Source organism: Setaria italica, chromosome I (genome assembly GCF_000263155.2).
Source record: "Setaria italica strain Yugu1 chromosome I, Setaria_italica_v2.0, whole genome shotgun sequence".
Classification (NCBI taxonomy): Eukaryota; Viridiplantae; Streptophyta; class Magnoliopsida; order Poales; family Poaceae; genus Setaria; species Setaria italica.
Window position 1 is genome coordinate 2,377,099 of NC_028450.1, and position 13,452 is coordinate 2,390,550.

The window sequence follows — 13,452 nt, forward strand, 5'->3', positions numbered from 1 at the left end:
TATCTAGGTCAACACCTATTTGGACTTAGGACAACAAACACTATACTCCATCAAAGTAGCCCTGCGACGTGTCACATGTATCTTTCGCTTTTATCTCCATCTCTGCGTATGGTATAGGAACGAGATGGATCAGGTCAAGAAGGTCACGACTCACATTTCCCGCCGGGTAAACCGATGCCTGGCCGTGTCGCGACGCGGCTCGAGTTCACTGCCACACTCACTCATGACTCAACTTCACATCTGAGCATGAGCTGTATGAGCCCGACCGAGCCATTAATGGCGGCGCTGAAGTCACGACCAAGCGATCATCTTTTGCTAGCTAAGTAGCTAACTGTATTGCATTACAGCTCTTCCCTAATCTCCCATCGACCAGCAAGCGCTAAATTTAACACCTTGTTTAGAGATCCAGAACAAACGCGAAGATAATTTAGAATAGACATAGCTCTTGAGATTAATCATCATAAGTAATTCGTAGCCCTATTTGGTCCGCATGCGTTTCATTAAAGCTGCAGTAGAAGGGGACCGATTCCATTTCTGCTCAAATTCCTATGTGAGCTCATTTTTCTATAGTACCAGCAGCCAAAACAAGTCTAATAGATGATATTACCACTAATAATCTACAACATTTTTTTGGGTGCCTCGAGGGAATGGACCATGGTTGTTGGTCTTATTTAGAAATTTAATTTTCATAAATACCCAAAGGTTTTTTTTGTCTATGTACTGACTACTGAGGCCATTCTTAATGGCAGTTTTATGGACAATAAATAAGGTGTCATGTAGACAATTGTGATGACATGGCACCCTATTTATGAGGTAAGAGAAGAAATTGGTTTCACAGGGATGAAACCATGTGTACATGGTTTCCGAAATGCTTCTGTCTTGCATGTAACCTTGGAAACAACAAAAGATAAAACAATGCATTGTGTGAGGTATTTCATCTATGAACTAAATGTATTCTTACTTATGTGGCATTTTTGGAAACATAAGCATGAAACTTCGCATTGAGAATGGTGTAAGACACTAAATTACCATCAGTTTTTTTTTTGTTGAAATGTCGGTTGCTAAATGAACCTCGGCTAGTTTAGAAAAAAAATTATGAAGAAGAAGAACAACCTCGTCCATTTGAGAAAAATAGTTGGGAAATGTTATACTATGTTAAATAATCTCGTCCTTTAAATGGAAAACCAAAATTAAAACCAAGTATAGTAAGTCTCAGTCTAGGTAAGTTTTGGTTTGTACATTTTTACTCTTTGAGAAGATATCAAAGCATTCCTGCATGCATGGACTCCGGCTTATTAACATATTATACTGACATTTTTGTAAATTTTTGTATGTCTACATCTATTGACAAGAGTATACTGAGCACTAGATAACTTCTTGAAAAACTTCGAATATACTCCCTCCGTTTTAAATTCTAGATCGTTTTGACTTTTCTAGGTTCATAGATGTTTGTATGTATTTAGACATACACTATACTTTAGAAAAAACTATTGTAGAACGGAGGGAGTACAATTGTTCAAATTATTTTAAAAATAGCACTAGCTTGGCCGTGTAGCCCCCTTGGCGCGCACTTGGACGCGTGTCGTTCAGCGGGTACATCCCTTTGATCACAAGTACGCTAGCGCCTAGCTAATTCGTGCTACTATTGCTAGCCTGCCTGTGTTACAGTCGTCTTTCACTTTGAACTTTGGAAGCAAAGCGCGAATCTAGCATGTGTGGCCTCCGATCCTCAAGGAAACGTAACATCTCGTTCTCCTAGATCCGTTGATCAATGCACATTTACGTAAAAAAATTTTTTAGTTACGCCTAGTTAATTTTGACTACGTGCAGGCAACGCTGTGCAGTCTGTACATATAACGACAGGTCAGAAAGAAACAGACAGTAGGGTGGAGGAGAGAAGTGGAGCACCGAGCACGCGTAGCATGGCGGACGACGGCGCCGCCCGGGTGACCTCAACCACCTTGCTCCTCGCCGTCCTAGTGGCGACGACCTGGTGCGTGGTCGCCGGAAACGCACCGGCGGGCGGCGGCTCTGCTCAGGCCGGCGGCGGCGCGAGCGACAACGACCGCGGGATGGTCGCGAGCCGGTTCGTTCTCGCCACGGCGGCTAGGAGGGAGCGGGTAGGCCGCCTGACGTGCCGTGCAACCGGGCACCCGACGGGGGCGTGCTCCGGCGGCGGCTTCAAGTGCTGCGGCGGCGCGTGCACCGACGTGCTCGCCAGCGCGAGCAACTGCGGCGCGTGCGGGAGGCGGTGCCCGTTCGGCCGGCTGTGCTGCGGCGGGCGGTGCGCCGCGGTGGCGTACGACGCGGCGAACTGCGGCGCGTGCGGCCGGGCCTGCGCCGCCGGGACGCCGTGCACGTACGGCATGTGCGGCTACGCTTAACACAGCTAGCTAGCTGAGGCGATTGAGCTTGGCACGTCCGCACGTGTACGTGCATGGCTGAGGTACACACATCTCGTGTGCCAAAGGATCAGCGTGCACGCCGCTAGGTGCATTATTTTGCAGATGCATCGTGCTGATGAGACTCGGTGAAGTGATTCAAGGGTTTTTATACATGCATTTCTCTCTCCTTTTTTGCGGTGCACTGTAAATTTTGGTATTACTGCTAGCTGGCAGCTTTGTTGTTGTTCATGTATAACCATTTTACATGTTATATATTTTTTTGGGTACAATTGTCCTGCTTGAGCTCCATGCATCACCTTGTTTTTTTTTTTGTTGAAATTCTGGAACAACAAGTTTGTTGGAATGATGTGGGTGTTGAATAATTTGATTTGACATCTTTTGTTTCGTACGAGGCTTTTTACAATCCAGTCGCTGAGCCTGACTAGAAATACAGAAGGGGGCAAATCTAAGAAGAAACATTGTCACTTTTGTCAAATCCCTCCTTATTGCAACCAGTGAAATTAATCTGAACAAGGGAAGCCCCTTTTGTCCTGCGTAAAGCTCCACGTACTGTTTACATTGATTCCCCTAATGAAGTGTTCATATGGAGTACTGAAATTCACTCATTACAAATGATAAGTAGGTACATACTCGAGTATCTCCTTTTTTAGATTCAGAAGGGGCACTCAAATTTCACTCTTTTAGATAACTTTGGATCTATTCTCTGAGTGGCTTGGTCTTCCATAGCAGAGCATCCGTTTGGTCGCATATCATATTGAGAAGTTAGAGGTGTGATTCATTCGATCTTGACAACCTACTAATAAATTAAAGATAATATTTGACAACATAATGCTTAATTTGGTTATGTGGATACACAACTTTTTGTTTTTTTGAAACGACGATACACAACTTTTTGTTAGTTATTAGTTCTCTTCAAATTTCAAAACGAGGCTTTTTACCATGCAGTTACTGAGCTTGACTAGCTAGAAATAGAGAAGCACGATTGTTTTGTATCGTAATGCATCTAGTCAAATGATGTAGATGTAGTTCCTTAAGAATTTGGAGAACAAGTCCCCCTTTTGTCCTTCATAAAGCCCTGCCACTATTTAAGAGAAATTTTACGGTGCTTGAGAATTTTAACAGCCGTCCATAAGTCCAGATCTAATGGTTAAAAAGTGGAACAAATATGTGGACCGGAACCTATATTTTGTGGGCCGGGAACTAGTTCAAAAATAAAGCTAAGGGTATAATTGTACTTTCAATTAGTGCGTCGGGTCTCCGGGTGGACCGTGAGGTCGAGCAGGGGCGGCACGGCGCCTGCCTTGACGGCGCGCTGCCGGTTCTCACGCGAGCTGCTGCAGAGCATGTAGAGCGCCGTGGCGGCGTCCTTCGTCCCGCGCGCGCCGCCGGTCTCGAGGAGGGAGACGAGCAGCGGGACGGCTCCCGCGCGGCTGATGGCGGCATTGGCTTGCGGGGCGGCGACACGACGGGCTTGAGCGCGCGCCAGCTGCCGTATTCGCGCCGGCCTTGACGATGATCGTGTTGTTCTCGTCGCAGATTGAGAGGTTGAGCGGTGCCGTCACGCCGTACTCCTGCAGCAGCGGGTCCGCGTGCGGCAGCAGCTTGACGACAGCTCGTGCTCCGACGCCGTGGGGAGGTCAGCCGCGGCGCGCACGATGGCCGGCGACGCGGCACCCTAATGGCTGGCCGGTAGCTCGTACGTGCTTCTAAATACCCTTGTTTACAAATTAATTACCTGTGGTTCCTTCCAAGCACCGTAACAAAGCTCTAAGTAGTTACCGATAACATACTCGAGAAATTTTTTTCCTTTTATATTCAGATCGAAGAAGGAGCACTCGATCAAATTTCAATCTTTCCAGACAACTTTGGATATGTTCTCTGAGTGGCATGGTCTTCCATGGCACACCGTGCATTATGTATTTATGTCGCAGATCATATTGAGAAGTTAGAGGTGAGATAATATTTTTGAGTGTCTTGTAGCAACAGAATGCATGATTTGTAATAATGGAGAGACACTCGGTGAATCACTCATACTATATTTTGAAGAGGCGTTTGATGAATTTGCAATAGGTTTCAAAAGGTCGTGACATGCATGTTTCATCTCAATATTGCACCGTGTCCTGTGGATATGTCAATAATACACTGATGTCTTTGTATGGAGCTGACGTGGAATTCAAGTCCTCCAACGTATCAGCTGGGGCGGTGGGCAACTGATGACTGTTTGACCAACGGCTTCCACACGTATAGCGTTATGCTGTAGATGACATGGACAGCACTAGACATCAAGCATACCAGAATATCTTGGTGCCACTACACCGTTCCATGTTAAGGGAGCAACCTACCATCATGCTCACAAGTCACGATGAATCCTTGGGCGACGACACCACCAATGCATCGCTCAGCTGCTAGGTTCCGGTTGCTCATCGCCGCCACCACCTGCAGCTTCTTCCTCATCGCGCACGCATGGAAGCAGCCCACACTTTGCTAGTGAAAATAATGTTAGCGCGAGATGCATCCAGCATGAGAGGGACGCGTTGCTGGTCCTCAAGCATGGCATCACCAACGACAGTACAAACCTCCTCGGCTCATGGATACCTTGCAAAGATTGCTGCCGGTGGACTGGCATAGCCTTTCATAAAATAATCTGACAACAGCATAGTCTTTCGGTCCCAAGTAGGTTAGAGTTGAAATCCAACAAGAGTCACAAATCAGGGTAATACTAACTTAAGCTTATCAAAATCTAACTTCAGCAAAAAAAATAGTTAATGAATGGCATGACGCTATTTGAGCTTTGACTCTAAACAAGCCATTATAGTTCAATGACGGTCATGAAGTAGATGAACAGAGAAGATGGGCAGGCAGTTAAAATCAGTTCAAATGTCACCGGAAACTTTGTTTAAATTCAAGGGCAACCAGTTAACAATCACGTGGTGGCCAACTTATTTCGGTCTGCAATTGGACCTAACTATCTTGTAATGCGTTTGCATCTTCCAATCAATTACTGTGTCCTGGATCCTTAAAAAAAACTGTTTCCTGGTAGTGAAAACAAGATAATATTTACAAGTCACAGGAAACATATAAGCATCTGCGTGTAATATTAATTCAGAAAGACTCGTCATGCTATATATATTTTCCATTATTAATTGAAATTACGACGTATATATTAAGTATATATGATCAGACCACCATCATCTCATTACACAGCATACACAAATAGTTAAAAAGCTGTAAATTTTTGGGCGATTTTCACTGCCGCATGTTACACGTTCTTAGCGTGATCTATGTATACACCAACCGGTAATTCGCAAGTGAAAGCAATTGTTCACCTCGTCAAAGTCAAGGATCGATCAAAAGGCCCGGTTTGCAGTATTATTTTATCTGCTAGCACACCGCACCCAAGCAGCAGAGAGCATGCGGCAGATACATGCGTAGCCCCAAGACACAGCGCGTTGACTGGCAGTTAGACACAAAGTTTACTTGAACTGCCCTAATTAGTACTAGTTGATAGTTTCCCAGGCGTGTTCATGGACCCATGTTAAGATGAAGTTATTTGCTGTATAAGAGATCATGCACCTCCACGCAGTGCTGCCTTCAATCTTTGCTCCACCCTCTCAATGCCTCCCTCCGCGACCTGCAAGATCAATCATAGTATCAAATTCGAAATCACTCACTCGGTGTATAGATTTCAAAATCGAGCGCAAAATCACCCCCGAATTTTAAAAAGTTAGGATCGTAATGCAATGCTTAAAGCCATTTCAGATTGACGACGGCGACGACTGACCAGCGTGTGGATGGTGTAGATGGCCCTAGCGCCGACGACAGAGAAGTGCGCGTTCTGGACCTCGCCGCCGGCCTCCTCCACGGCGCGCACCGCGCGGTGGAACGACGCCCCGTCGCTCGGCCGGCCGCCGGTCACGAGGATGGCGTGCAGGCCGGACCCCAGGTGCTGCACCTCCACCTCCACCGCCGCTGGCCCAGCCGCAGACGAGGAGCCGGAGCCCTGCTGGGACGACGAGGCCCTCGCCGCCGTCAGCTCCCGCTTCCTCTCCTTGAGCCTCTCCACCCTCTCCGTCGTCTGCCTGATGTACGCCGCCGCCTCCTCCAGCCTGTCCGGCCGAGTCATCACCGGCGCCCCGCGCTGCACCTCCTGGTAGTTCACACAAAAATACACGCATTGATCAATCATCTGATCATCATGCCGTAAATTATTTATATATATGTAAATGGCTCGTAGAGATGCATGGATGATATTTGATATGATGAATGAGCACGAACTGGGGGTGCAGACGACGGCGAGCTGCCGCTGCGGACGAGCAAGTCGAGGCGGGAGTAGAGGGCGTTCATCTGATTCCGGCGGTTGCGCTCCACCGTCTTCCTGTCAGGCTTGCCTCCACCGGCGGCGGCGGGGCTACCAAAAGGAGGAGGCGGCGGCGGCATCTCCATGGCCGGCGGTTAACGCCGATCGGTCAGCTAGCGGGGCTGCCTGTTGGAGTCGTCTCCGGCGAGCTGGACGATCTTGTCTGTTGTGTTCCTCGTGCGCGCGCTCGCTATATATAGGGCTCGCTAGCGGGTCGGGTTTGCTTACCGTTGCGGTAGTAGACCAGCTACAGTGGTCTCAATTATATATTTCTATTATTCCACGATTTAGCACTTTTTCTCGCCTTTTATAATGCTCCGGTAAGAAACAGTGAACATCTCGATCGTCCTTTTTTTTGCGTTGTTTATTTTTGAAGCTCTCTGGAGACCGTTCTTGAAGTTTGAACTTGAAGGGGACTAGCTTGAACTAATCAAAATTAACTTTCTACGAAATGTTTCAGCAATGAGTATGAACGGGTCTTTGGTAAATTCGTGCCGACATACCTCATATGTTTCATCCTGATTCTTTTTTTCTTTTGCGAAACATAGATTCACGATAAATATTAGAAAAAAATGTATTTTTCATCTAAGACGTCTAGATATATACGCAGTTTTCTTCTGGTTGTTTAGTGGATGGTTCGTGTAGCTTTTTTTTTTGCGAAGAGGATAATTCGTGTAGCTGATTATTATGCTTTCAAATTCGTTCAAACATTTCTTGATAGCTAGAATGAATCGATAAACACATATATTTTCTAGACAAACAAATATATAGCGAAGAAAATTGACAATAAGTCTAACGGTTCCAACAAGGATCTAGTATCTATCCATCAATCTAAGGCAAGATATTTTAGAAAGAAAATGTATTTGAAATAATATATTGCCTACTATTTTCTTTCATAATATCTAATCCTTATGTACAAATCAACATCATCATAAATCAATTAGAATACAAATATATTGATGCAAACTTTAATTGTATAGCTATTGGTCTAAAAAGTATAAAGTTTGAATTAAAAAGTACTCTACATTGATGAAACGAGGGAGTTGATGAATCAATGGCCATAACATAGGATTGATGTATTTGGTGGTTGAATAACATGGTTAATATGACTAACAACTAGTACACAAGGATTTTAGTCTCATGGATGCAAGATGCTAGGCTTGGGTGATCAAATGCCTCAAACCAAGATCAAGAGGCAATGAAATTACAAGATCAAGAGAAGACCCAAGATATCAAAGAATTATTGAAGCCCCGGAAAAGAAAGCTTGAATTGGATAAGTTCTTGTCAAAAATGCACGTCCAGGTATTCCGGCGTGCACTGAAAATGAGCAGCCGGCGCTTCATCGATCCAGGGCAACAAGTACCTGTGAGTTCATGAGGAAAGAGGACATCAGATGCTTTCACAGGAGCAATTTCTTTTTGGAGGGTTAAAAAATGCATTGAGTTCCCCACTACACCCACACATTGATGAACATTATTATATATTCATTGGATACTTCAGTAGAAAATTTCTTAGAGAGGATGGAAGCGGACATGAAGGCTGAGAAGTGCAAGTTAAGGATTTGATTTGTGCTACAGTGCTAGATTAGACATTTATAGCATCTTTCTAGGTGTTTATTAGCTTAGATTGAGGTGGGGAGAAGAATCTTTTTGTATCCTTTTTGCGCTTGCATGCACCATCTTAGACCCCAGCGACGTATAATGCATGAGGTAATTCTAGGGATTGACACGCTATGTAGGTGCAAAACTTCATATTTCTCTCCAGTATGGTTACTGAACCATTTCTAAAAATTGAGCCGCACATGGTATAAAAATTTGAGCTTTTCAACTTTTCATATAAACTCAGCTTTTTTGGAAGCTACCCAAGAAATTCGCTGTTTGTTTGAGCTTCTGACTTTTCATGTAAAGAAGCTACTCAGAAGCTCAAACAAATAGACCCTTAGTAACAATAGCCATGGCACCACCCGATAGTCTCCGTTGTTCCTCCCAATCAAGTGAGTGTGACCCATCTAATTGAAGCTTATAACCATTGTTACCTTTGATCGATCCTCAGTATAAATCTATTTGACCCTACCGTTGATTGAGTGCCGGTACAGTTGAGATGGGTGGCAAGTTTATTGACGGTAGCCATGGAGATTGAGACAAAAAGTTAAAAATTTAAGTTTTCTAGCTTTGACTATTCAACATTTAACAACTCGTACAAATTTAACGAGTGAATGGATTTATATTTGAGAGTAGAATTAAGACACATCATGCATTCAGCACCAGCTATTAGAAGGAGCCTGGCGTGCAGTACATTCCGGTAATTAAGTTGCCATGCAGTGTTGGCGAGGTAGACGATGATGAGGTCGATCGCACGGACGACCGCTGACCGGCGGACGATGATGGTGGAGATAATCGAAACCGAATCTTTTGACCTCGCTTTACTGCGCGGCTGGAGACGACGACCAAGACCAGACGTGGTGGCCTCGTCGCTGGCTCTTCTTTTACCAAGTGCGGGGGGACATTTACCCGCCTTTGGATGGCGATCGGACGGCCAGGGGCACGGTCACGCACGCAGCAGAGACAGTCGGGACGGCATCTGATCGTGCGGCTGGCTTGTTGGCCACTGGAGGAAGCCGGTTGTGGCAATAAAATGCGCCACGTATGTCAAGGTGACTAACTAGTTCGATCCATCTATCCGAGCATGTCAAAGGGCCGGGTGATGTGGGATTCTTATTCGCAAGATGATGTAATGATCGTGACGTAACCAGAAGCCAATGTCAGTACCTGACAAAAAGCCTTGTTTAGTTACCAATTTGGGAGTGGCAAAGTTGGGATTTTACCATAAATGCGCAACTGTAGCATTTCATTTGTATTTATGAATTATTGTCCAAACATTGAGTAATTAGGCTCAAAAGATTCGTCTCGCAAAGTACAATAAAACTATGCAATTAGTTTTTGATTTCGTCTACATTTAGTACTCCATGCATGTACCGCAAGTTTGATGTGATGGAGAATCTTCTTTTTGCATAATGTCAAAGTTGGGATTTTGGGGAACTAAACAGGCCCAAAGATGGACACATCATATCTGTGGGCTGGCACGATACCGCCTGAACATACCACTTTTCCTTTTTAGCTGCCGTTTGGCCAACCATGCATATTGATTTTGCCTAATGTTATTCGTATGTACATATGTATGGCAATAGTCGATCTTAATTTTTTTTCCTTATTAAAATTAACTAACGTAAATAATTAAGTTGGTTATATTGCATAATTCAATGTTAATCTAAGTGCTAAATGCTAAAAAACAATTGGTACGGTCACTTATTCAAACTAAACGAGGTCACTTATTCGAACTAAACGACTAATTAAACAGGTTAAACAGCCATTACATGGGCTAAACAAAGCGATTAAACAAACACGGCTAGGCAATGTGTAGCGTTTACACGACGTGTAATTTGTAGACGGCCTAAAATGGCCGTGTAGGCGAACATTGGCCCAGTCTCTCTGAAGCGCTTTATAGTGGTAGTATGATGCGACTCAACGAGTGAGTTTATATAGTTGAGGTCCTAAATAATCATGCCAGAATTTTTTATGCAATAGAAAAAAATGAATTACTTTAGGCAAGTAATAAAAGGAATTACTTTAAGCAATGTCCTGGGCCACGCCACCTTTTTTTTCAGCCTTTTTATTAGCGATAAATAGTTGCGAAAAATCTTTTCTGTGAGAGAGAGGGCACAAAAATTTTCCCTTTTTCTTTCTTGGCTCAAGGTTCTGTTACGCTCTACTCACTTTTGAAGGTTGCAACCACTCGTTGTCTCCCCCATCACAAACCATATTTAGATTTGAGCAAAATCTACGGCATACCCTTTATAATGAGGGTGCTGCGGTGGACGCCTCCTACCATGCTACCTTCATATATGGTTCAACATACCTTCCCAGTCGCTTATATATTGTCTATTCGATCCATCAAATGAGATATTAAAACTTTACTGGCGAAGTTAAACCATTGCCCCACCCTTCAAAACCGTTGTTTGCCATCTACTTCCCCTCAATCAATCGATCGTGCAATTGTTTTGATGCAGTTATTTTTTTTCAACTTTTTTTTGATAATTTGACCCATTGTTTTTATAAAATAAACTTTTACGGAATAGTTTTCGAAACCTTTTTTTAACATTTTTATTTTTGGAAAAAAGTATTGTACATGTAAGAATCGTGGCAAAAAAATATTCGCTACAAAACTGTTTGTCGGTGATTTCAAATATTCGCTACACATGCTCTAACTAGCAAGCAGGCCAAATTAATGTTTCCCTAAAGCTATTACTCCTGTGTGTCCAACAGCGTGGGACGACTGTTTCAAATAGATTTTTTAAATACTCGTTGTATTTTTGTCCGGAATTCGTTATGGTCGACCGCCGGGCAAGTGGAATTTCGTGTATGTCTGGAACCAAACTTCACCTGGAACGGCCGCATTTGCTCACTTTCCCCTCTCTTTTTGCACGTTTGTCGCGATGCTGACTCATGGTCTCCCAAAGACACACGGCCGCTTTTGTTCCAGTGCGCAACGCATCACTTTGCAGTATCCTTCTCTCCCCCTTCGACGGAAGGTATCACTGCGATTGTGTTACGTGCTGCCCGACCCCCGCGCGCAACATCGAATAGAAGGAATCTGTTTTTCTTTTTTTTTTCTTTTTTTATTTTTTAAAAAACGAACCGAACGAAAGAGCTACCGGCTATTACTGATAAAAAGAAGAGGGCTCAGAACTAGGCGAAACAACGATCTAGGAGTCGATAAACCACACAGACCAACTAACAGGTCAGTGCGGCCCGATAAATGGATGCGAGAGGCCCGTGTTGATGGTGGGCTGGCTTCCCTCCTCCGTCGTCCGTCAACCACGATCTGGTCCTCTTATTCTTCGTGGGCTAAGTGTGTAGCTAACCGCTCGGCTAAAACGGGCCCGTTTGGCCACGCGCGGACCGTTACGGACACGGAGTCATGTATATGGTAAAGATGGGCTAAACAAAGTCTACTCCTCCGAGTATATGGGCTAGATGAAGCCCACTCATGGACAAATACATGGGCTGTTCAGTTTGTTTTTTGGAAGAACTTTCACATCATTTTAGCCACAGGGTAGCTTTTCACAAAAAGTCCAACTTTTTTCCTCTCTGCATACAAAGTCAACATAATCTTTTACGGCACTAAAGTATGACCATTCGTTCGCGTGCACCAAGAGCCTCTAGAACATGTGTGGCAGCACTCCTAGCCAGCTAGCTAGCTAGGTGCCTTGGTTTCTACCCTCCGGGCTACCAGGAACAGCATGCTATAGTATCTTGCTGTCATTCAGTAGAGACAATTTTTTGACAAAGTTTATTAAGAATCTAGAATACACATACCTTTCTTTTTTCACACAGAACAAACTACAGTGCGCCAGTGCCGACTGCTGAGCATGAACAAATTCTTCGGCACATCAAATTCGATTCCTTTTGTGAGACGCCTGCATCGACAAGAAGTCCTCTACTGCGCCTTTCAGCCAGTACGTAAAGTCAACGTAACAGTAGGTGAAGCTTCACCTTCCTGCTGCTGTCTCAGAGATCTATCGTGAGAGAGGAGGAAGAAGAAAAAGAGGAGCATCAAATCAGTCGGCGAGATATGCTAGGTGCAGAATCCATTGAAATTATTGGCCAAGCTATGATAGCCCCGGACTCTCTTTCCCTGGGCAATGCATGCAGACAACCTACGTATAGAGATTAGAGAAGCATGTGTGTGACAAGTTCAGAGGTCAGCAGCAAGTATAGCAACCAGCTAATATTTCTGCCAATTAACAAATGAATGAGATAGCTGAACGTACGTACGGGATGGAGCATATGATGTATCGAAGCTAGAGGAGGATGCGTGTGCATGGTCGTCGATCGCGTGCATGGCCGTCGCCGTCGTCGCTGATCCATTCAACTGTATATTTGGTGGCATATGCATCTTCGGACTACAGGGAAGCAGGGTGTGCTCTCATGTGGTTGATGTTGAAGCTAGATCCGAGCAAAATCTTCCTGGACGGCAACAGCAAAATCTATAGATCTGTCTCGATGGTTACACAAAAGGTAGTTTAAGAATCAAGGGAGAATGAAAGTCGTCTTTCGCGGGAAATTAAAAAAGAATGAAAGTTGCTAGAGGCACACACATATATGGATCAGTAAGATCGATTTGCTCACATGCACGTACAGTTTTAGAAACCTAAAAATGTTAAAAAGATCCTTATTTTATTTTCTAGTTTATGAGAGGATTTGTAGCATTTTACAGTTTTGGATTCAATTGTCAACTGGTCCTACTGAAAATATGATTGACTATGGATCTAAGGCTTCAATCCATGGCTAATATGGTTTCATAAAACCTATACAATTTTCCTAATCTGAATTGAGCTGTTTCCAAGAAGATCATCTTATATAGTATGTTCTATTTGTTACAGGTAGGATAAGAACCCAACTTGGTATTCTCATGATATATTCATCTATCATTGTGTAATAACATTGTTATGATTTACTAGTGAAGTCATCAAACATATCACATGTTATAAATGTGATTAGCATTCGATTTTTATCCTTAAAACCGGGTGCATGGGGCTACATTTTCTTTTCAATATTTTCCCCTCGAGGTTCCTATGTGTTTCCATGCTCTCTTTTTTAGTCTTTGAAACATGCAACGGAAAATTTCCT

The 13,452-nt window shown here is 44.0% G+C and overlaps 2 protein-coding genes across 3 annotated transcripts; one reads left to right on the forward strand and one right to left on the reverse strand.

Moving 5' to 3' along the window:
* The first annotated feature begins 1,922 nt into the window (after positions 1-1,922).
* Positions 1,923-2,384, forward strand: LOC101774515 (stigma-specific STIG1-like protein 2). Its single transcript, XM_004954559.1, has one exon. It carries the CDS (start codon positions 1,923-1,925, stop codon positions 2,382-2,384), a length of 462 nt encoding a protein of 153 aa, XP_004954616.1.
* Positions 2,385-4,555: 2,171 nt separating this feature from the next.
* On the reverse strand, positions 4,556-6,916 carry LOC101774908 (transcription factor bHLH162). 2 transcript variants are annotated; one of them, XR_002677324.1, is made up of 4 exons: positions 6,681-6,916; positions 6,187-6,552; positions 4,748-6,036; positions 4,556-4,659 (listed from the first exon to the last, which is right to left on the reverse strand). XR_002677324.1 is itself a non-coding variant. In XM_004954560.3 (3 exons), the coding sequence occupies exons 1-3, from the start codon at positions 6,846-6,848 to the stop codon at positions 5,971-5,973; spliced, it is 600 nt and encodes a 199-aa protein (XP_004954617.2). In that variant the 5' UTR covers positions 6,849-6,916; the 3' UTR covers positions 4,556-5,970. The 2 variants fall into 2 exon arrangements, 1 of the variants encoding a protein (XP_004954617.2); XM_004954560.3 differs by having other exon boundaries at positions 4,556-6,036.
* Positions 6,917-13,452: the final 6,536 nt, after the last annotated feature.